Here is a 25,259-nt window from a genome sequence, read left to right on the forward strand (position 1 = left end):
TCTAAAGAACAAACCAAAAAACATTTTTTCTATACATTCCATTAATGGGAGAGCCTAAAGATAAGAAAAATCATTGTGTTTTGTAATCTGAGGGCCCTTCCTGCTAGATTATGAATATTCTTAACAGACGATCTCCTTCCTGTTGGAGCCAACGGACTCACCCAGAGTGGGGATGAAGGTGGTCTGGTTATCGTGATATGAGGTGTTTAGAGTCCTGGCCATGTACTCTGTAGAGTCAACACTTCAATACAAGCCTGAGTCACTAAATATTTAACCCCTAAAGTGACTGTTTAAAATACACTCATTATACAGGAGGTACATCTACACCCCCTCAAATACTCACGAGCTTATTATCCTCTGCTTCGACTTGATAAGGACTTCCTGAAAGCTAGATGGAGCGCTGAAACATGTTATGATCACGTTCTCATCCCGGTGGGTTCATGCGTCTCCTCAGATAAACTACAGTCTGGATAAGTCCTTGAAGAGAGAAGAAGTTCTTTATTGATATTTATGGAAATGTTTGCGTTGCTTCAGCATCAAAAGACATGGCATTGTACATAAGAGAAATGAAAAGAGTAGAATAAACAATCCAAGGAGAACCTGAGCCTCCTCTCTCTGCCCCGTGTGCTGCATTCATGTGCCGTCAGAATAACCAGTAAACAGTGAAGCTTTATAGAGATCTTTATTAAAATATTAGATAAAACACAGAAACAGGAAGTAGACTAAATCAGGACGAGGCGTTCAGGTGCGTCTGCGAGGACTCCGAGCTCTCAGCGCTGCGGCCGGTTTCCTCAACTCGTTCAGCAGCGAGAGCCCGAGGGACCGGACCATCGGACCAGGACGGGGGGCCGGGGCCTCAATAGGTGGGGGCGGGGCTTCAACCTCGGGGGGGAGCACAATCTGTGGGGGGGCCTCAGGGTGTCTCCGGTGGAACAGGGACTCCCGGCGCCGGGTGCAGGGACTCGATCGCAGCACCGCTCTGAAACCATAAGGCGTCGTCACCTTCTCCAGGTGAGGCAGCGACATGGCGGCGCGCGTTGATAGGTCCGTATCCGAAGCCTCTGTGGGGGGGCGGGGCCTCATGAAGTGGGGGCGGGCAGTCAAGGGGCGGGGCCGGAAGCGGGGGGAGGGGCGCGATAAATCCTTGACAAAGATAAAGGTATTTTCAGGTAAAGAAATGCAAGGATTTAAACCGTTCCAATTCGTATAAACATCCATCATTCATAAATCAGAGATCAAAGCTAATTTCAAAATGTACAGAAAAGTCAGAATGAAAAAAGAGAACTTTGAGACCAAAGACGTCTTCACCTTCTCCACGTGAGGCAGGATGTGATGGCGCTCCTCATCATCATCTTCCTCATCAGGGTCAGACAGCAGCCGGCGGTGGTCCGGAGCCCGTCTCGGGGACAGGAAGTGAAGCGGGCTGCGAGACGGGATGATGAAGCCCGGCGTCCGCTGAGGAGTCAGAACCAGAACCCGCAGAGAGGAACCAACAGAGGACATGGTGACGGTCTGAGGACACAAACAGTTAAAGACACAGGAGACGACTACAAAGACAACATGGGACTTCTAAACGACGCCAAAAGACTACAAAGACACAACAAATACTACAGAGACACCCAGGCCCACCCTCCAGGGGGGTCCTCACCTCCTCTAGGAGGGTCCTCACTTCATCTGGAGGGGGGCATGCTCCCACGGGAAGATTTTTTTTCAATACTGAAGTTAAAAGCATCTGGTGCACTTTGAGAGTAAAATGAAGATATATGGATCCATGTGCTCTTTGTTTGATTCATGCCTTCCCAGTCCCTTATCACGTAGCCTATGAGAGCATGGCGCCAGTTGTTGTGAAGGCATCTGATGTACTTGAGCCGAAATGTCTGCATGCATAGCAGAAGAGGGCATCTTTTTCACATGAATATTCCAGCCAATCTCTGTTTTGAAACCATGAGCTGCACAATGAGCGCCTCACCCCACTGTACATGCGAGTTGGGAACTTTGTTTAAATATACCTGGGCAGGCTCTCTTTTGCCGAGGTCCTCTGGCACTTGCGGGCCGCCGAGGGGTGGCGGGTTTGGGGCAACACCAAACACCTCCCCCCCCCCCCCCAAAAAAAACACAAATAGTCATGCTCAGTGGCGGCGCCAGAGATTTCTTTTGGGGGTGCTGTGGGGTAGCTTGATGGTTCATAGAGGGTGCTCAAACATTTAGGGTTTCCCATTAATGTACCGGGCGCTTCAGTGGAACTTATACTGCAACAATCCCCACGCTATACACAGTGTGACAGTTACAATGAAGGCTCGAGGCATATAGGTGTAAGCAGGGGTCAAGTGCTATTTTTATAGGTGGTGTGTGGACCTCACATAGGGGGGTCCGGGGGCAAGCTCCCCAGGGAAGATTTATTTTTAAATACTGAAGTTATAATAATCAATCTGGTGCACTTTGAGAGCAACATGAGAGATCTATGGATACTCAACACCCAGATGAAACAGACCTGAAACAGATTTACTTTATGGATATTTTACAAATCACCTTTTTAAACTTTATTTTTTTTTTACTGTCATATAGTATTTCATACCTGTTTTTCATTTATTCTCTTATTTTTTTTATAACTATAATGATCATATAAACGTGTGCCTCGGAAATAATTGTTTACACTAATGGTGACCAAACCGTTTGAGACCCACTGAGATAACTTGGAGTAAAGTTAACTATCTAAACACTGAGAGAGTCCTTTAGCTCACTGAGCCTCTCAGTCTGACAGGAGAGGACTCTCATCCACTCTGTTGTTGAAAAAACTCCTTATATCCGCTAGCGTAGCTTGCTAGCACCAGAAGCTAACAACTACGATCTCCGGTGCGCTCTCTCGCGCTCACAAAATGGCTCATTCCACACACACAGAGCCGAGCTTTAATGAAACACAGAGGTAATTGTACTGCATCATATTATTTTCGAATCGATAATTTTTCAATGTATGATCGCCACACACACACACACACACACACACACACACACACACACACACACACACACACACACACACACACACACACACACACACACACACACACACACACACACACACACACACACACACACACACACACACACACACACACACACACACACACACACACACACACACACACACACACACACACACACACACACACACACACACACACACACACACACACACACACACACACACACACACACACACACACACACACACACACACTTGTGTCTCGCTCTCTTACCTTCAGTCTGAGTTGCCCTTGTTGTCACTCTCCGTCTTTCTCATGGTTTATATATAATCGTTCAATCAGCGGCAGGTGGATCCAATCACTCTGACCACGCCCCCATCCGTATGACCACGCCCACTGATTCCAAACTGATCACATCATGTGACCTTCTTCATGGTTACTGAAGGGAACCCAGTAGAACCCTGGAGCGTCTCTTTAGGATCCACCAGGTCTCTTCTTTGGTTTATTAAACCATCGGATGTACGCAGGAATGTTATATTATAGATCTTAAAACTGGACTTCCGTCTTTATGATCAGAATCAGAACAGCCACTGAAAGATATTATATTCAGCGAACCCATTACAATACTGTTGAGTTGAGTGCCCTCTAGAATACAATGAAAGGTATTTTCAGGTAAATCAAGTAAAGGATTTAAACCTCAAATTCTTGTAAATATCTATCATTAATAAATCTGAGGTCAAACTGAATTCAACATTTCTATGAAAAAAAATGTATTCGATTTTTTTAGAAAAAGTCAGAATGTTTTCATTTTTAGGAAAAGTCGGAGATTTAAAAAAAAAAAAAACGAACTTTGAGACAAAACTCAGAAATGTTAGATTTTCCAAAGGAGTTCAGGATTCTGAGAATTCAGAGTCGACTTGCTGAAAGTCCCTCTGAGGGAACACAGCCTCTGAGACCGTTAACATGCACTCACACCTATAGAGAGGGAACACAGCCTCTGAGACCGTTAACATGCATTCACACCTATAGAGAGGGAACACAGCCTCTGAGCCCGTTAACATGCACTCACACCTATAGAGAGGGAACACAGCCTCTGAGACCGTTAACATGCACTCACACCTATAGAGAGGGAACACAGCCTCTGAGACCGTTAACATGCACTCACACCTATAGAGAGGGAACACAGCCTCTGAGACCGTTAACATGCACTCACACCTATAGAGAGGGAACACAGCCTCTGAGACCGTTAACATGCACTCACACCTATAGAGAGGAAACACAGCCTCTGAGACCGTTAACATTCACTCACACCTATAGAGAGGGAACACAGCCTCTGAGACCGTTAACATGCATTCACACCTATAGAGAGGGAACACAGCCTCTGAGACCGTTAACATGCACTCACACCTATAGAGAGGGAACACAGCCTCTGAGACCGTTAACATGCACTCACACCTATAGAGAGGAAACACAGCCTCTGAGACCGTTAACATTCACTCACACCTATAGAGAGGGAACATAGCCTCTGAGACCGTTAACATGCACTCACACCTATAGAGTGGCGAAGTCCCTCCCCTTCCGGTGGACCTCCATGGGACCTTATTTCAGAAAATGTTTGTATTGAAGTCAATGGAGAGAGAAAGATTATCTTTCGATCCCGTTTGAATTGTGCCACGAGTTACACATAGGATGTTTGTCAATTGAAAAGATAATTTTGCAACTCAACATTTTTTTTTCCGTAAAACTGTGAAGTAACCCATTTTTTGGTGTGAAACGCTCAATGAACTACAACACACGTCACCAAGATGGCCGTCACTACAAAACGATTGACTACCCTCACTATCACCACAATGAAACACGTCCAGAAGAATGTCATGCTGCCTTCCTTCCTTTGATTCTCTCTGAACTGCCTGGTCTTTTTAATGTTTAATGTCAACCATTTGTGCAGATAGCATGAAGTAGAAAAGATCGGAGATCGCCGATGCTAGCATTAGCATTTCTCCCCCGGGCTTAAATGGTGTATTATAGAATGATCACACCGGTGACGGTACTCTTCAAAGGGTTCACGAAATATGACTACTACTCTTACTGTTTAACATGTTGGGTTACTTAATGTCACTTCATATTAAGGCTAATAAAAATGACAAGGCTGTAATGCTAACTAACGTGCTAGCTACTAGCTAGGTAGCTAACTTGATCCAGCCACTCCTGGTCCTTTCCTCAGACGGGAAGCGAAAGAACGAGCAAGACCCATTGCTGGTACTAAGCACACAGGCATCTTGTTAAAGTGATCTTATCAAGATTCGATCTATATGGCGCTGATCTTAGCTATCTCTTAGTGGAGGAAAACAGTTATGACATCACTTACGCGACTCTGGGATTTGTAGTCTTTCTAGTTTCGTATTTTTCATAGTCTTATATTTCAACAGTTTTACGGCAAACTGTGACTTTTTTGACATGGAAATTATTTTTTAAGATGAACAAACATCATATGTGTCATTCGTGGCACAATTCAAACGGGATCGAAAGATACGTTTTCTCTCTCCATTGACTTCAATACATTATTTTTCCGAAATAAGGTCCCATGGGCCGGAAGTAGATGGGCGGGACTTCGCCACTCTATAGAGAGGGAACACAGCCTCTGAGACCGTTAACATGCACTCACACCTATAGAGAGGAAACACAGCCTCTGAGACCGTTAACATGCACTCACATCTATAGAGAGGGAACACAGCCTTTGAGACCGTTAACATGCACTCACACCTATAGAGAGGGAACACAGCCTCTGAGACCGTTAACATGCACTCACACCTATAGAGAGGGAACACAGCCTCTGAGACCGTTAACATGCACTCACACCTATAGAGAGGAAACACAGCCTCTGAGACCGTTAACATGCACTCACACCTATAGAGAGGGAACACAGCCTTTGAGACCGTTAACATGCACTCACATCTATAGAGAGGGAACACAGCCTTTGAGACCGTTAACATGCACTCACACTATAGAGAGGGAACACAGCCTCTGAGACCGTTAACATGCACTCACACCTATAGAGAGGGAACACAGCCTCTGAGACCGTTAACATGCACTCACACCTATAGAGAGGGAACACAGCCTCTGAGACCGTTAACATGCACTCACACCTATAGAGAGGGAACACAGCCTTTGAGACCGTTAACATGCACTCACATCTATAGAGAGGGAACACAGCCTTTGAGACCGTTAACATGCACTCACACCTATAGAGAGGGAACACAGCCTCTGAGACCGTTAACATGCACTCACACCTATAGAGAGGGAACACAGCCTCTGAGACCGTTAACATGCACTCACACCTATAGAGAGGGAACACAGCCTCTGAGACCGTTAACATGCACTCACACCTATAGAGAGGGAACACAGCCTCTGAGACCGTTAACATGCACTCACACCTATAGAGAGGGAACACAGCCTCTGAGACCGTTAACATGCATTCACACCTATAGAGAGGGAACACAGCCTCTGAGACCGTTAACATGCACTCACACCTATAGAGAGGGAACACAGCCTCTGAGACCGTTAACATGCACTCACACCTATAGAGAGGGAACACAGCTTCTGAGCCCGTTAACATGCATTCACACCTATAGAGAGGGAACACAGCCTCTGAGACCGTTAACATGCACTCACACCTATAGAACACACTACAGGAGAGGGAACACCACAGAAGAAGAATAGGGACTCTTTAATATCAAAAAGGTGGATTCATTAGCATCCGTGAAGCAACCTTTGAAACAGAGAAGTGTTCATGAAGCCTGTGGAGACGGAGGAGACGGAGGGAACGTCTGTATACACTTTAATAGAAGGAGGACCCAGGATGTCTCCTGAGGAACTCCACTTGTTATTCTCTTCCTGAAGCACACACACTCTGTTCAGACCGATCTCACACACTCTGCTCAGACCGATCTCACACACTCTGCTCAGACCGATCTCACACACTCTGCTCAGACCAATCTCACACACTCTGCTCAGACTCTGATCTCACACACTCTGCTCAGACTCTAATCTCACACACTCTGCTCAGACCGATCTCACACACTCTGCTCAGACCGATCTCACACACTCTGCTCAGACCGATCTCACACACTCTGCTCAGACCGATCTCACACACTCTGCTCAGACCGATCTCACATACTCTGCTCAGACTCTGATCTCACACACTCTGCTCAGACCGATCTCACACACTCTGCTCAGACTCTGATCTCACACACTCTGCTCAGACTCTGATCTCACACACTCTGCTCAGACTCTGATCTCACACACTCTGCTCAGACTCTGATCTCACACACTCTGCTCAGACTCTGATCTCACACTCTGCTCAGATTCTGATCTCACACACTCTGCTCAGACTCTGATCTCACACACTCTGCTCAGACTCTAATCTCACACACTCCGCTCAGACTCTGATCTCACACACTCCGCTCAGACTCTGATCTCACACACTCCGCTCAGACTCTGATCTCACACACTCCGCTTAGACTCTGATCTCACACACTCTGCTCAGACTCTGATCTCACACACTCCGCTCAGACTCTGATCTCACACACTCTGCTCAGACTCTGATCTCACACACTCTGCTCAGACTCTGATCTCACACACTCTGCTCAGACTCTGATCTCACACACTCCGCTCAGACTCTGATCTCACACACTGATCTCAAATTCTGATCTCACACACTCTGCTCAGACTCTGATCTCACACACTGATCTCAAATTCTGATCTCACACACTCTGCTCAGACTCTGATCTCACACACTCAGCTCAGACTCTGATCTCACACACTGATCTCAAATTCTGATCTCACACACTCTGCTCAGACTCTGATCTCACACACTCTGCTCAGACTCTAATCTCACACACTCTGCTCAGACTCTAATCTCACACACTCTGCTCAGACTCTAATCTCACACACTCTGCTCAGACTCTGATCTCACACACTCTGCTCAGACTCTGATCTCACACACTCTGATCTCACACACTCTGATCTCACACACTCTGATCTCACACACTCTGCTCAGACTCTGATCTCACACACTCCGCTCAAACTCTGATCTCACACACTCTGATCTCACACACTCTGATCTCACACACTCCGCTCAGACTCTGATCTCACACGCTCTGATCTCACACACTCCGCTCAGACTCTGATCTCACACACTCTGATCTCACACACTCTGATCTCACACACTCCGCTCAGACTCTGATCTCACACACTGATGTGAACAGAACGATGACATCATCCGTTTACACAAAGAGTTCATGATGATTTTACTGCAGCGGGACAAACAGAAAGGAACTGCTAAAAACAGCAGGAAGTCAGGGTCCTCCACAATAAGAGTCCAAATCCCCCCGTCCAGAAAAAACAAAGTAACCACAATCCCGCCTCTTTGTCATCATCTTCATCATTAGTTAAAATCAGTCTTTGCTGCTGCCTCCCCCAGGTGCATCATGGGAGATCGGCCGGCGCCACACGGCGACCTTTGACCTGCGGCGAGTCCTCGTCTCCATGGAAACTGTCTCATGGTGCCCCGCCCCCCCCCGCAGCGTGTCACCGGGAGGGGGCAGGGCTACTTCCAGTGGTCAGAGCGCTCTCTGGCTTGTGATTGGTCCGTCAGTCGCTGTCAGAGCCGACGGCCGACGAGCCTTTCCTCTTCCTCTTCGGAGCTTTGGGCTTCGAGTCCTCCTCCTCCTGAACACACACACACACACACACACACACACACACACACACACACACACACACACACACACACACACACACACACACACACACACACACACACACACACACACACACACACACACACACACACACACACACACACACACACACACACACACACACACACACACACACACACACACACACACACACACACACACACACACACACACAAAAATCAATAATCAACTGTTAAAAACATACTGTTCACATTTCTTTTTCAATAAATTGATGTTTTCAAAGTAAATGGATAATCAATTATTGACCCAAATAATCGAGATGATGATTTTTGCCATAATCGAGCAGCCCTATATAGAGTATATGAAGTACTCACGGAGGCGCTGCTGGAGGCGCTCTCCTCCTCGGGGTTGCAGGGCGGCGCCGCTCCTTTTCGGGATCGAGGCGACGAGGCGGGAGCTTTACGGCGAGACTTAGGAGGTTTAGACTGAGAGTCCTCGTACTCCTCAGCCAGGGAGAACAGGTCACTGAACCTGGGGTCAGGGGTCAGGGGTCAGGGGTCAGGCACACATCAACAGTTTCATCTAAAGACTACACCTGGGGACCTTTAAACTGCATTACCCAGAATGCATCATAATCAGGTTAGGTTGACTCGTACGAGGAATTTGACTTGGTGTCGTGGTGCAGACATCAAAGAAAACAAGAGTTAAAAACACAGATAGAAAACTATTTAAAAAAAACTATAATAACATTTAAAAAATAATAAAAAATATAGTAGTCATGCATATACAGTGAGGCAAACAAGTATTTAGTCAGCCACCAATTGAGCAAGTTCTCCCACTTAAAAAGATGAGAGGCCTGTAATGTTCATCCTAGGTACATCTCAACTATGAGAGACAGAATGGGGGAAAGAATGCAGAAAATCACATTGAAGGATTTTTAATGAATTTATTTGCAAGTTATGGTGGAAAATAAGTATTTGGTCAATAACAAACAAACAAACAAGATGTCTGTCTCTCACAGACCTGTAACTTCTTCTTTAAGAGCCTCCTCTGTCCTCCACTTGTTAACTGTATTAATGGAACCTGTTTGAACTCGTTATCAGAATAAAAGACACCTGTCCACAACCTCAAACAGTCACGCTCCAAACTCCACTATGGCCAAGACCAGAGAGCTGTCAAAGGACACCAGAAACTAAATGGTAGACCTGCACCAGGCTGGGAAGACTGGATCTGCAATAGGGAAGCAGCTTGGTGTGAAGAAATCAACTGTGGGAGCAATTATTAGAAAATGGAAGACAAACAAGACCACTGATAATCTCCCTCCATCGGGGGCTCCACGCAAGATCTCACCCCGTGGGGTCAAAATGAGAAACAAGAACGCTGAGCAAAGATCCCAGAACCACACGGGGGGACCTAGTCCATGACCTGCAGAGAGCTGGGACCAAAGTAACAAAGGCTACCATCAGTAACACACTACGCCGCCAGGGACTCAAATCCTGCAGTGCCAGACGTGTCCCCCTGCTTAAGCCAGGACATGTCCAGGCCCGTCTGAAGTTTGCTAGAGAGCATTTAGATGATCCAGAAGAGGATTGGGAGAATGTCATATGGTCAGATGAAACCAAAATAGAACTTTTTGGTAAAAACTCAACTACACGTGTTTGGAGGAGAAAGAATGCTGAGTTGCATCCAAAGAACACCTACTGTGAAACATGGGGGGGGGGACATCATGCTTTGGGGCTGTTGTTCTGCAAAGGGACCAGGACCACTGATCCGTGTAAAGGAAAGAATGAATGGGGCCATGTATCGTGAGATTTTGAGTGACAACCTCCTTCCATCAGCAAGGGCATTGAAGATGAAACGTGGCTGGGTCTTTCAGCACGACAATGATCCCAAACACACCGCCCGGGCAACGAAGGAGTGGCTTCGTAAGAAGCATCTCAAGGTCCTGGAGGGGCCTAGCCAGTCTCCAGATCTCAACCCCATAGAAAATCTTTGGAGGGAGTTGAAAGTCCGTGTTGCCTAGCGACAGCCCCAAAACATCACTGCTCTAGAGGAGATCTGCATGGAGGAATGGGCCTAAATACCAGCAACAGTGAAAACCTTGTGAAGACTTTGTTGGCAATGACAGAGGTCAAACGCTTTCTGTAAGAGTATATAACAAAGTATTGAGATGAACTTTAGTTATTGACCAAATACTTATTTTCCATCATTTGCAAATAAAGTCTTTAAAAATCAGACAATGTGATTTTCTGGATTCTTTCCCCCATTCTGTCTCTCATAGTTGAAGTGTACCTAGGATGAACATTACAGACCTCTCATCTTTTTAAGTGGGAGAACTTGCTCAATTGGTGACTAAATACTTTTTTGCCCCACTATGTGTGAAGACTTTTTCTTTATTCAGCCTTGGCCTCTTGTAATCTGATTACTCTGCGCTGAGTGAAGAGTGTGTGTGTGTGTGTGTGTGTGTGTGTGTGTGTGTGTGTGTGTGTGTGTGTGTGTGTGCGTGCGTGTGTGTGCGTGTGTGTGTGTGCGTGTGTGTGCGTGTGTGTGCGTGTGTGTGCGTGTGTGTGTGTGTGTGTGTGTGTGTGTACCTCATCTTGTGAGATTCATCACAGCTGGCCTGGACGTGCTGCAGAGCCTGAAGGATGGGCGTCTGAGAGAAGACTGAACACACACACTCAGTAATAACAACATTAGAATTCATACACTGATACAGGCGAGTGTTATGCCGTAGTCACAGCGTTCCTCCTTATCCCTCACCAATTCCAACTAAGGCCCCAGCGGGGACCTTGCTCGCTGCGTGTGCCCGTCTGTGTACTCTCATGTTCCGATTAACCCAGCCTCCCCCAAATGTTATTTTTCTTTTGTGTCTATATCTACGCCGGGACCCGGAGTCGTGGCTGAACCTGTCTCTGTGATCCTGCCTGACTCTCACCATACTACTTCCCTGATGGCTCCCACAGGATTGCTGACATCCTCGTGGATTCATCTTCTTATTACAGAAACATGCATTTCCTAACATTTGGTCTACCTATGTTCTAAATGTATTATCTCTTGATTTCCACACGGCATCTATTGCACGTCTGTCCGTCCTGGGAGAGGGATCCCTCCTCTGTTGCTCTCCCTGAGGTTTCTCCATGTTCCCCTTTAAACTGTGGGGTTTTCTCTGGAAGTGTTTCCTTGTACGATGTGAGGGTCTAAGGACAGAGGGTCTAAGGACACAGGGTCTAAGTAAGGAGAGAGGGTGTCGTTTTCTCATACTGATATCCTGCACTAACTGCGCTGTTGTTTACGGTATAGTGTCCTTACTGTAAGGTCATTATTATATGTACAACACTTTGGCTCGACCAAAAATCTTTTTTTAAATGTGCTATATAAATAAAACCTGATTTGATTCTGATTTGATTTGATACATGTAATAAATATATATATAATAGAGATGTACGTACAGTTGTTCTTGGTGTTGCTCAGGCTCAGCCTCAGGTTGTCCATGTGCTCCAGGATCTGTTCTAGAGTCAGCTGAGCGAGTTTACTGCTGGAGCTGCGCAGACTGAACACACACAGGGAGAGAGAGAGAGGTAGATAACACACTGTGAAGAAACTACAGCACGGTCACATGACTTCAGGTCACCACCGCTAAGCTAAAGGAGGCTAATGTTGGGCTATAAAGGAACTACAGCACGGTCACATGACTTCACGTCACCACCGCTAAGCTAAAGGAGGCTAATGTTGGACTATAAAGGAACTACAGCATGGTCACATGACTTCACTTCACCACCGCTAAGCTAAAGGAGGCTAATGTTGGGCTATAAAGGAACTACAGCACGGTCACATGACTTCACGTCACCACCGCTAAGCTAAAGGAGGCTAATGTTGGGCTATAAAGGAACTACAGCATGGTCACATGACTTCACTTCACCACCGCTAAGCTAAAGGAGGCTAATGTTGGGCTATAAAGGAACTACAGCACGGTCACATGACTTCACGTCACCACCGCTAAGCTAAAGGTGGCTAATGTTGGGCTATAGAGGAACTACAGCACGGTCACATGACTTCACGTCACCACCGCTAAGCTAAAGGTGGCTAATGTTGGGCTATGAAGGAACTACAGCACGGTCACATGACTTCACGTCACCACCGCTAAGCTAAAGGTGGCTAATGTTGGGCTATGAAGGAACTACAGCACGGTCACATGACTTCACGTCACCACCGCTAAGCTAAAGGTGGCTAATGTTGGGCTATGAAGGAACTACAGCACGGTCACATGACTTCACGTCACCACCGCTAAGCTAAAGGTGGCTAATGTTGGGCTATGAAGGAACTACAGCACGGTCACATGACTTCACGTCACCACTGCTAAGCTAAAGGTGGCTAATGTTGGGCTATGAAGGAACTACAGCACGGTCACATGACTTCACGTCACCACCGCTAAGCTAAAGGAGGCTAATGTTGGGCTATAAAGGAACTACAGCACGGTCACATGACCTCACGTCCCCACCGCTAAGCTAAAGGAGGCTAATGTTGGGCTATAAAGGAACTACAGCACGGTCACATGACCTCACGTCCCCACCGCTAAGCTAAAGGTGGCTAATGTTGGGCTATAAAGGAACTACAGCACGGTCACATGACCTCACGTCACCACCGCTAAGCTAAAGGTGGCTAATGTTGGGCTATGAAGGAACTACAGCACGGTCACATGACTTCACGTCACCACCGCTAAGCTAAAGGTGGCTAATGTTGGGCTATGAAGGAACTACAGCACGGTCACATGACTTCACGTCACCACCGCTAAGCTAAAGGAGGCTAATGTTGGGCTATAAAGGAACTACAGCACGGTCACATGACTTCACGTCACCACCGCTAAGCTAAAGGAGGCTAATGTTGGGCTATAAAGGAACTAAAGCACGATCACATGACTTCACGTCACCACCGCTAAGCTAAAGGAGGCTAATGTTGGGCTATAAAGGAACTACAGCACGGTCACATGACTTCACGTCACCACCGCTAAGCTAAAGGAGGCTAATGTTGGGCTATAAAGGAACTAAAGCACGATCACATGACTTCACGTCACCACCGCTAAGCTAAAGGAGGCTAATGTTGGGCTATAAAGGAACTACAGCACGGTCACATGACTTCACTTCACCACCGCTAAGCTAAAGGAGGCTAATGTTGGGCTATAAAGGAACTACAGCACGGTCACATGACTTCACGTCACCACCGCTAAGCTAAAGGAGGCTAATGTTGGGCTATAAAGGAACTACAGCACGGTCACATGACTTCACGTCACCACCGCTAAGCTAAAGGAGGCTAATGTTGGGCTATAAAGGAACTAAAGCACGATCACATGACTTCACGTCACCACCGCTAAGCTAAAGGAGGCTAATGTTGGGCTATAAAGGAACTACAGCACGGTCACATGACTTCACGTCACCACCGCTAAGCTAAAGGAGGCTAATGCTGGGCTATAAAGGAACTACAGCACGGTCACATGACTTCACGTCACCACCGCTAAGCTAAAGGAGGCTAATGCTGGGCTATAAAGGAACTACAGCACGGTCACATGACTTCACGTCACCACCGCTAAGCTAAAGGAGGCTAATGTTGGGCTATAAAGGAACTACAGCACGGTCACATGACTTCACGTCACCACTAAGCTAAAGGTGGCTAATGTTGGGCTATGAAGGAACTACAGCACGGTCACATGACTTCACGTCACCACCGCTAAGCTAAAGGTGGCTAATGTTGGGCTATAAAGGAACTACAGCACGGTCACATGACTTCACGTCACCACCGCTAAGCTAAAGGAGGCTAATGTTGGGCTATAAAGGAACTACAGCACGGTCACATGACTTCACGTCACCACCGCTAAGCTAAAGGTGGCTAATGTTGGGCTATAAAGGAACTACAGCACGGTCACATGACTTCACGTCACCACCGCTAAGCTAAAGGAGGCTAATGTTGGGCTATAAAGGAACTACAGCACGGTCACATGACTTCACGTCACCACCGCTAAGCTAAAGGTGGCTAATGCTGGGCTATAGAGGAACTACAGCACGGTTACATGACTTCACGTCACCACCGCTAAGCTAAAGGAGGCTAATGTTGGGCTATAAAGGAACTACAGCACGGTCACATGACTTCACGTCACCACCGCTAAGCTAAAGGTGGCTAATGCTGGGCTATAGAGGAACTACAGCACGGTCACATGACTTCACGTCACCACCGCTAAGCTAAAGGAGGCTCTTTATAGATTAATAATAAAGGTACAGGTACCTCTGTCTCTTGCGCGGCTGGTTGTTGTTCTTGATCAGCTGGTTCTTGATGTGTTCTCCCAGGCTGTCGTCCTGCTTGGAGGCCCAGGTCCTCAGCAGGCTGGTGGTGAACTGATCCTCCGGGTGGCAGGGCCGGCTCAGAACCATCTTCACCAGCTCATCACTGGGCCTGGAGGGAGGAAGATATCAGTAAGTGTGAGTGAGTGTGAGTGTGAGTGTGAGTGTGAGTGTGAGTGTGTGTGTGTGTGTGTGTGTGTGTGTTCTTACTTCTCTCTGCGCAGCTGAAGCAGCAGACAGGACAGAGCCTCTGGATGTTCTGCAGACACACAAACAGGAAGTTACAGATTTACAGAGAACAGGTGTGTGTGTGTGTGTGTGTGTGTGTGTGTGTGTGTGTGTTGTGTGTGTGTGTGTGTGTGTGTGCGCGCCTCACCTTTGTACTTGAGGTGCTGCAGGATGGGGATGATGGTCTCCAGAGGGATGCTGTGAGCCAGGAACAGCTGCCAGGTGCTGTACTGCTCGAAGGTCTCCCAGTCAAGAGACTGGACTGTGGGGGGGGTGGGGGTTATTATCAGGGACTGAAGCTGTGTGTGTGTGTCTGTGTGTGCGTGTCTTTGTGTGTGTATGTCTGTGTGTTGTGTGTGTGTGTGTGTGTGTGTGTGTGTCTGTGCGTGTGTGTGTGTGTGTTTGTGTGTCTTTGTGTGTGGTGTGTGTGTGTGTGTGTGTGTGTGTGTGTGTGTGTGTGTGTGTGTGTGTGTGTGTGTCTTACTCAGGATGTTGAGGACCGAGTCCTTCCGGAACATCACCAGTGTTCCCATCATCACATGACACATCAGCTCCTGTAACTACAGACGGACAGGTACATCACAGGTGAGCAGGTGAAGAGGTGAGCAGGTGGACAGGTGAGCAGGTGGACAGGTGAGTAGGTGAACAGGTGAGGAGGTGGACAGGTGAGGAGGTGAGCAGGTGAAGAGGTGAGCAGGTAGACAGGTGAGCAGGTGGACAGGTGAGTAGGTGAACAGGTGAGGAGGTGGACAGGTAGACAGGTGAGCAGGTGGACAAGTAGACAGGTGAGCAGGTGGACAGGTAGACAGGTGAGCAGGTGGACAGGTAGACAGGTAGACAGGTGAGCAGGTGGACAGGTGAGCAGGTGGACAGGTGGACAGGTAGACAGGTGAGGAGGTGAGCAGGTGGACAGGTGAACAGGTTAGCAGGTGAGCAGGTGGACAGGTAGACAGGTGAGCAGGTGGACAGATGAGCAGGTAGACAGGTGAGCAGGTAGACAGGTGAGCAGGTGGACAGGTGGACAGGTGAGCAGGTGGACAGGTAGACAGGTGAGCAGGTGGACAGGTAGACAGGTAGACAGGTGAGGAGGTGAGCAGGTGGACAGGTGAACAGGTAGACAGGTTAGCAGGTGAGCAGGTGGACAGGTGAGCAGGTGGACAGGTGAGCAGGTGGACAGGTGAGCAGGTGGACAGGTAGACAGGTGAGGAGGTGAGCAGGTGGACAGGTGAGCAGGTGGACAGGTAGACAGGTGAGGAGGTGAGCAGGTAAACAGGTGATCAGGTTAGCAGGTGAGCAGGTGATCAGGTGAACAGGTGAGCAGGTGAACAGGTGGACAGGTGAGCAGGTAGACAGGTACACAGGTGAGCAGGTGGACAGGTGAGCAGGTGGACAGGTAGACAGGTGAGCAGGTGGACAGGTGAGCAGGTGGACAGGTGAGCAGGTGGACAGGTAGACAGGTAGACAGGTGAGGAGGTGAACAGGTGGACAGGTGAGCAGGTGGACAGGTGAGCAGGTGGACAGGTAGACAGGTAGACAGGTGAGCAGGTGAACAGGTGGACAGGTGAGCAGGTAGACAGGTACACAGGTGAGCAGGTGGACAGGTACACAAGTGAGCAGGTGGACAGGTGAGCAGGTGGACAGGTAGACAGGTGAGCAGGTGGACAGGTGAGCAGGTGGACAGGTAGACAGGTAGACAGGTGAGGAGGTAAGCAGGTGGACAGGTGAACAGGTTAGCAGGTGATCGGGTGAACAGGTGATCGGGTGAACAGGTGAACAGGTTAGCAGGTGATCGGGTGAACAGGTTAGCAGGTGAGCAGGTGAGGAGGTGAGCAGGTGAGGAGGTGGACAGGTGAGCAGGTGAGGAGGTGAGCAGGTGAGGAGGTAAACAGGTGATCAGGTGATCAGGTTAGCAGGTGAGCAGGTAAACAGGTGAGCAGGTGATCAGGTGAACAGGTGAGCAGGTGGACAGGTTAGCAGGTGAACAGGTGGACAGGTGAGCAGGTGGACAGGTGGAAAGGTGAACAGGTGGAAAGGTGAGCAGGTGAGGAGGTGAGCAGGTGGACAGGTTAGGAGGTGGACAGGTTAGCAGGTGAACAGGTGGACAGGTGAGCAGGTGGACAGGTGGACAGGTGAGCAGGTGGACAGGTGGAAAGGTGAACAGGTGGAAAGGTGAGCAGGTGAGGAGGTGAGCAGGTGGACAGGTTAGGAGGTGGACAGGTGATCAGGTGAACAGGTTAGCAGGCGAGCAGGTTAGCAGGTTAGCAGGTAAACAGGTGATCAGGTGAACAGTTTAGCAGGTGAACAGTTTAGCAGGTGAACAGGTTAGCAGGTGAGCAGGTGGACAGGTGAGCAGTTACCTGTGTGGAGTCGATGACGGCCACGATCATGTTGAGCAGCTCTCCACTCCTCAGCGTCTCATCAGGGAACTGAAAACATCCAGAGACATCAGCTGAGGGTGTGTGTGTGTGTACGTCAGAGTAGATGGAGGGGGTCAGGTAGCAGAATGTGTATTTGTGTGTGTGTGTGTGTGTGTGTGTGTGTGTGTGTACCTCAGAGTAGATGGAGGGGGTCAGGTAGCAGAGCAGCCTCACATCGTCCTCCTGACACGCCTTCATGTCCATCATCAGGCAGGTGTGCAGGTCCCCGAGAGCCGTGGCCTGGGCGAACGACTCGTACAGCATCATCTTCCCATTCGCCGCTTTACTGCACACACACACACACACACACACACACACACACACACACACACACACACACACACACACACACACACACACACACACACACACACACACACACACACACACACACACACACACACACACACACACACACACACACACACACACACACACACACACACACACACACGGGTCAAACTCATTTTATTTGGCCTGCAATGCGTTTATTATACGGTTACATGCCGCTTTACAGAAGCACGTTGCCCATAAACTACAAGTCCCACAATGCATCTGCGTCTCAGGTCGACTATTTTCATTTCCTCGCTCCTCGCTGGCACCGGAAGTTGATTTGTCTGCGCCATCTTGAGTAGCGTCCTAATGGCAGAGGAGCGAGGAGCGATAATGGAGGAACCACCAGACCATCCTCCGATGAAATCCTCAGACACTCGCCCCGCCCCCTTACTGTTTATCGCTCACTGATTGGACGATGCAGATGCTTCTTGACATGAGAGCAGTTTCCCAGCGGAGTGAAGAAAACCCATGAAGCTCACGAGACTCACTCCTCAGTTTAAACTGTGTTTTGTTTCAATTCATGTTTCATTGAGTTACAAACATTTGATATATCTGAACAACAAAGTGTTCAAAAATCATTTTATTCATTTATTGGAAACATTTTCATGATCGCTTTTTTTGTTTATACATTTTAAGAATGGCGTTTATCTTTTTTGAGAATGAGTTCTTATTTGATTTTATTTATTTTTAGCACCAGGAGTCTAGAGCCAGGAGTCTAGCACCAGGAGTCTAGAACCAGGAGTCTAGCACCAGGAGTCTAGAATCAGGAGTCTAGAACCAGGAGTCTAGTACCAGGAGTCTAGAACCAGGAGTCTAGCACCAGGAGTCTAGAACCAGGAGTCTAGTACCAGGAGTCTAGAACCAGGAGTCTAGCACCAGGAGTCTAGAGCCAGGAGTCTAGAGCCAGGAGTCTAGAACCAGGAGTCTAGCACCAGGAGTCTAGAACCAGGAGTCTAGCACCAGGAGTCTAGCACCAGGAGTCTAGAGCCAGGAGTCTAGAATCAGGAGTCTAGAACCAGGAGTCTAGAACCAGGAGTCTAGAATCAGGAGTCTAGAGCCAGGAGTCTAGAGCCAGGAGTCTAGAACCAGGAGTCTAACACCAGGAGTCTAGAATCAGGAGTCTAGAACCAGGAGTCTAGCACCAGGAGTCTAGAATCAGGAGTCTAGAGCCAGGAGTCTAGAGCCAGGAGTCTAGAACCAGGAGTCTAGCACCAGGAGTCTAGCACCAGGAGTCTAGCACCAGGAGTCTAGTACAAGGAGTCTAGCACCAGGAGTCTAGAATCAGGAGTCTAGAGCCAGGAGTCTAGAGCCAGGAGTCTAGAACCAGGAGTCTAGCACCAGGAGTCTAGAACCAGGAGTCTAGCACCAGGAGTCTAGAATCAGGAGTCTAGAACCAGGAGTCTAGTACCAGGAGTCTAGAACCAGGAGTCTAGCACCAGGAGTCTAGAACCAGGAGTCTAGTACCAGGAGTCTAGAACCAGGAGTCTAGCACCAGGAGTCTAGAGCCAGGAGTCTAGAGCCAGGAGTCTAGAACCAGGAGTCTAGCACCAGGAGTCTAGAATCAGGAGTCTAGAACCAGGAGTCTAGCACCAGGAGTCTAGCACCAGGAGTCTAGAGCCAGGAGTCTAGAATCAGGAGTCTAGAACCAGGAGTCTAGAACCAGGAGTCTAGAACCAGGAGTCTAGAGCCAGGAGTCTAGAACCAGGAGTCTAACACCAGGAGTCTAGAATCAGGAGTCTAGAACCAGGAGTCTAGCACCAGGAGTCTAGAATCAGGAGTCTAGAGCCAGGAGTCTAGAGCCAGGAGTCTAGAACCAGGAGTCTAGCACCAGGAGTCTAGCACCAGGAGTCTAGAATCAGGAGTCTAGAACCAGGAGTCTAGTACCAGGAGTCTAGAACCAGGAGTCTAGCACCAGGAGTCTAGAACCAGGAGTCTAGTACCAGGAGTCTAGAGCCAGGAGTCTAGCACCAGGAGTCTAGAGCCAGGAGTCTAGAGCCAGGAGTCTAGAACCAGGAGTCTAGAATCAGGAGTCTAGAACCAGGAGTCTAGCACCAGGAGTCTAGCACCAGGAGTCTAGCACCAGGAGTCTAGAGCCAGGAGTCTAGAATCAGGAGTCTAGAACCAGGAGTCTAGAACCAGGAGTCTAGAATCAGGAGTCTAGAGCCAGGAGTCTAGAGCCAGGAGTCTAGAACCAGGAGTCTAACACCAGGAGTCTAGAATCAGGAGTCTAGAACCAGGAGTCTAGCACCAGGAGTCTAGAATCAGGAGTCTAGAGCCAGGAGTCTAGAGCCAGGAGTCTAGAACCAGGAGTCTAGCACCAGGAGTCTAGCACCAGGAGTCTAGCACCAGGAGTCTAGTACAAGGAGTCTAGCACCAGGAGTCTAGAATCAGGAGTCTAGAGCCAGGAGTCTAGAGCCAGGAGTCTAGAACCAGGAGTCTAGCACCAGGAGTCTAGCACCAGGAGTCTAGCACCAGGAGTCTAGAATCAGGAGTCTAGAACCAGGAGTCTAGAACCATCAGTCTAGAAACAGGAGTCTAGCACCAGGAGTCTAGCACTAGGAGTCTAGCACCAGGAGTCTAGAATCAGGAGTCTAGTACCAGGAGTCTAGTACCAGGAGTCTAGCTCCAGGAGTCTAGAACCAGGAGTCTAGAACCAGGAGTCTAGTACCAGGAGTCTAGCACCAGGAGACTAGAACCAGGAGTCTAGTACCAGGAGTCTAGAACCAGGAGTCTAGTACCAGGAGTCTAGCACCAGGAGACTAGAACCAGGAGTCTAGCACCAGGAGTCTAGAATCAGGAGTCTAGTACCAGGAGTCTAGTACCAGGAGTCTAGCTCCAGGAGTCTAGAACCAGGAGTCTAGTACCAGGAGTCTAGCACCAGGAGACTAGAACCAGAGGCAATAATGTCACCCAGGTGTCCCCCCTCCTCACCCAGGTTTCCCCCCTCCTCACCTGGCCTTCAGGTAGTACAGCAGGTGATACCCGATCTTAGGCTGCTTCTGGTAGAACTCTGCCAGCATGTCCAGCAGAACAGAGAACCCACTGTTGTCCTCCTGCATCAGAACCAGGTTCCTGAACACCAGACACACCGGCTTAGAGACAGACTCCTCCAGAGACCTGCAGGGGGAGGGGGAGAGGGAGGGGGAGAGGGGGGGGAGAGGGAGGGGGAGAGAGAGGGAGAGGGAGAGAGAGGGAGAGGGGGGAGAGAGAGGGAGAGAGAGGGAGGGGGAGAGAGAGAGGGAGAGAGAGAGGGAGGGGGAGAGAGGGAGGGAGAGAGAGACATTAGTGTGTCAGTGTGTAGATAGTGATGTTGTGTGTCTGTGTGTAGATAGTGATGTTGTGTGTCAGTGTGTAGATAGTGATGTTGTGTGTCTGTGTGTAGATAGTGATGTTGTGTGTCTGTGTGTAGATAGTGATGTTGTGTGTCTGTGTGTAGATAGTGATGTTGTGTGTCTGTGTGTAGATAGTGATGTTGTGTGTCTGTGTGTAGATAGTGATGTTGTGTGTCTGTGTTTAGATAGTGATGTTGTGTGTCAGTGTTTAGATAGTGATGTTGTGTGTCTGTGTGTAGATAGTGATGTTGTGTGTCAGTGTGTAGATAGTGATGTTGTGTGTCTGTGTGTAGATAGTGATGTTGTGTGTCTGTGTGTAGATAGTGATGTTGTGTGTCTGTGTGTAGATAGTGATGTTGTGTGTCTGTGTGTAGATAGTGATGTTGTGTGTCAGTGTGTAGATAGTGATGTTGTGTGTCTGTGTTTAGATAGTGATGTTGTGTGTCTGTGTGTAGATAGTGATGTTGTGTGTCAGTGTGTAGATAGTGATGTTGTGTGTCTGTGTGTAGATAGTGATGTTGTGTGTCAGTGTGTAGATAGTGATGTTGTGTGTCTGTGTGTAGATAGTGATGTTGTGTGTCAGTGTGTAGATAGTGATGTTGTGTGTCTGTGTTTAGATAGTGATGTTGTGTGTCTGTGTGTAGATAGTGATGTTGTGTGTCTGTGTTTAGATAGTGATGTTGTGTGTCTGTGTGTAGATAGTGATGTTGTGTGTCTGTGTTTAGATAGTGATGTTGTGTGTCTGTGTGTAGATAGTGATGTTGTGTGTCTGTGTTTAGATAGTGATGTTGTGTCTGTGTGTAGATAGTGATGTTGTGTGTCAGTGTGTAGATGGTGATGTTGTGTGTTCTCACTCCTCTGTGATCTCCTCCGGCAGAACGTCTCCTCTGAAGTGATCTTTGAACAGTTCAGAGAGACAGGAAGCCAGCCCAGACATCTGCTCCTGGTCGAAGTCCTCCTGCACAGAGGACAGTGAACGCATCACAGGGGAGAGCGAACGCATCACACAGTGGACAGAGGACAGCGAACGCATCACAGGGGACAGCGAACGACTCACAGGGGACATTGAACGCATCACAGGGGACAGAGGACAGCGAACACATCACAGGGGACAGTGAACGCATCACAGGGGACAGTGAACGCATCACAGAGGACAGCGAACGCATCACAGGGGACAGTGAACGCATCACAGGGGACGGTGAACGCATCACAGGGGACGGTGAACGCATCACAGGGGACAGTGAACGCATCACACAGATCACAGGGGACAGTGAACGCATCACAGGGGACAGTGAACGCATCACACGCATCACAGGGGACAGTGAACTCATCACAGGGGACAGTGAACTCATCACAGGGGACAGCAAACGCATTATAGGGGACAGTGAACGCATCACAGGGGACAGTAAACGCATCACACAGATCACAGGGGACAGTGAACTCATCACAGGGGACAGTAAACTCATCACAGGGGACAGCAAACGCATCATAGGGGACAGTGAACGCATCACAGGGGACGGTGAACGCATCACACAGATCACAGGGGACAGTGAACTCATCACAGGGGACAGCAAACGCATCATAGAGGACAGTGAACGCATCACAGGGGACGGTGAACGCATCACAGGGGACGGTGAACGCATCACAGGGGACAGAGGACAGCGAAAACATCACAGGGGACAGTGAACGCATCACAGGGGACAGAGGACAGCGAACGCATCACAGGGGACAGTGAACGCATCACAGGGGACGGTGAATGCATCACAGGGGATGGTGAACGCATCACACAGATCACAGGGGACAGTGAACGCATCACTGGGGACAGAGGACAGCGAACGCATCACAGGGGACAATGAACGCATCACAGGGGAAAGTGAACGCATCACAGGGGACAGTGAACGCATCACAGGGGACGGTGAAAGCATCACATGGGACAGTGAACGCATCACACAGATCACAGGGGACAGTGAACGCATCACAGGGGACAGTGAACGCATCACAGGGGACGGTGAAAGCATCACAGGGGACAGTGAACGCATCACGAGGGACAGTGAACGCATCACACAGATCACAGGGGACAGTGAACGCATCACAGGGGACAGTGAACGCATCACAGGGGACGGTGAAAGCATCACAGGGGACGGTGAACGCATCACGAGGGACAGTGAACCCATCACACAGATCACAGGGGACAGTGAACTCACCACAGGGGACGGTGAACGCATCACAGGGGACAGTGAACGCATCACAGGGGACGGTGAACGCATCACACAGATCACAGGGGACAGTGAACGCATCAGGGGACAGTGAACGCATCACACAGATGACAGGGGACAGTGAACGCATCACAGGGGACAGTGAACGCATCACACAGATGACAGGGGACAGTGAACACATCACAGGGGACGGTGAACTCATCACAGGGGACAGTGAACGCATCACAGGGGACAGTGAACTCATCACAGGGGACATAAACTCATCAGAGGGGAGAGTGAACTCATCACAGGGGACATAAACTCATCACAGGGGACAGTGAACTCATCACAGGGGACAGTAAACTCATCACAGGGGACAGTAAACTCATCACAGGGGACAGTAAACTCATCACAGGGGACAGAAACTCATCACAGGGGACAGTGAACTCATCACAGGGGACATCAACTCATCCCAGGGGACAGTGAACTCATCACAAGGGAAAGTGAACTCATCACAGGGGACATAAACTCATCACAGGGGACAGTGAACTCATCACAAGGGAAAGTGAACTCATCACAGGGGACAGTGAACTCATCACAGGGGACAGTGAACTCATCACAGGGGACAGTGAACTCATCACAGGGGACATATACTCATCACAGGGGACAGTGAACTCATCACAGGGGACAGTGAACTCATCACAGGGGACATAAACTCATCACAGGGGACAGTGAACTCATCACAGGGGACATAAACTCATCACAGGGGACAGTGAACTCATCACAGGGGACATGAACTCATCACAGGGGACAGTGAATGCATCACACAGATCACAGGGGACAGTGAACGCATCACAGGGGACAGTGAACGCATCACAGGGGACGGTGAAAGCATCACAGGGGACAGTGAACGCATCACGAGGGACAGTGAACGCATCACACAGATCACAGGGGACAGTGAACGCATCACAGGGGACAGTGAACGCATCACAGGGGACGGTGAAAGCATCACAGGGGACGGTGAACGCATCACGAGGGACAGTGAACCCATCACACAGATCACAGGGGACAGTGAACTCACCACAGGGGACGGTGAACGCATCACAGGGGACAGTGAACGCATCACAGGGGACGGTGAACGCATCACACAGATGACAGGGGACAGTGAACGCATCACAGGGGACAGTGAACGCATCACACAGATGACAGGGGACAGTGAACGCATCACAGGGGACAGTGAACTCATCACACAGATGACAGGGGACAGTGAACGCATCACAGGGGACAGTGAACGCATCACACAGATGACAGGGGACAGTGAACACATCACAGGGGACGGTGAACTCATCACAGGGGACAGTGAACGCATCACAGGGGACAGAAACTCATCACAGGGGACATGAACTCATCAGAGGGGACAGTGAACTCATCACAGGGGACATAAACTCATCACAGGGGACAGTGAACTCATCACAGGGGACAGTGAACTCATCACAGGGGACAGAAACTCATCACAGGGGACAGTGAACTCATCACAGGGGACAGTGAACTCATCACAGGGGACAGTGAACTCATCACAGGGGACATCAACTCATCCCAGGGGACAGTGAACTCATCACAGGGGACAGTGAACTCATCACAGGGGACATAAACTCATCACAGGGGACATAAACTCATCACAGGGGACAGTGAACTCATCACAGGGGACATATACT

The 25,259-nt window shown here is 49.0% G+C and overlaps 2 protein-coding genes across 2 annotated transcripts in view; both read right to left on the minus strand.

Moving 5' to 3' along the window:
* Positions 1 to 663: 663 nt before the first annotated feature.
* LOC307022436 (uncharacterized protein) lies at positions 664 to 3,624 on the minus strand. Its single transcript, XM_079655251.1, has 3 exons — positions 3,258 to 3,624; positions 1,309 to 1,512; positions 664 to 1,143 (listed from the first exon to the last, which is right to left on the minus strand). Exons 2-3 carry the CDS (start codon positions 1,501 to 1,503, stop codon positions 742 to 744), a joined length of 597 nt encoding a protein of 198 aa, XP_079511377.1. The 5' UTR covers positions 1,504 to 1,512; positions 3,258 to 3,624; the 3' UTR covers positions 664 to 741.
* Positions 3,625 to 6,696: 3,072 nt separating this feature from the next.
* ints3 (integrator complex subunit 3) overlaps positions 6,697 to 25,259 on the minus strand; it is a 32,592-nt gene continuing 14,029 nt past the window's right edge. The window contains exons 17-28 of the mRNA XM_079653435.1: positions 22,204 to 22,307; positions 20,970 to 21,134; positions 17,814 to 17,967; positions 17,622 to 17,690; positions 15,749 to 15,824; positions 15,413 to 15,526; positions 15,247 to 15,295; positions 14,981 to 15,148; positions 12,157 to 12,257; positions 11,299 to 11,371; positions 9,082 to 9,238; positions 6,697 to 8,714 (exon numbers count right to left, since the gene is read on the minus strand). Of these exons, the coding sequence (XP_079509561.1) occupies positions 8,637 to 8,714; positions 9,082 to 9,238; positions 11,299 to 11,371; positions 12,157 to 12,257; positions 14,981 to 15,148; positions 15,247 to 15,295; positions 15,413 to 15,526; positions 15,749 to 15,824; positions 17,622 to 17,690; positions 17,814 to 17,967; positions 20,970 to 21,134; positions 22,204 to 22,307 (1,308 nt within the window). The 3' untranslated portion in view covers positions 6,697 to 8,636. The remainder of the gene's footprint in view (positions 8,715 to 9,081; positions 9,239 to 11,298; positions 11,372 to 12,156; positions 12,258 to 14,980; positions 15,149 to 15,246; positions 15,296 to 15,412; positions 15,527 to 15,748; positions 15,825 to 17,621; positions 17,691 to 17,813; positions 17,968 to 20,969; positions 21,135 to 22,203; positions 22,308 to 25,259) is intronic.

This window comes from Notothenia rossii, assembly GCF_949606895.1.
Source record: "Notothenia rossii genome assembly, chromosome: 10".
NCBI classification, from domain to species: domain Eukaryota; kingdom Metazoa; phylum Chordata; class Actinopteri; order Perciformes; family Nototheniidae; genus Notothenia; species Notothenia rossii.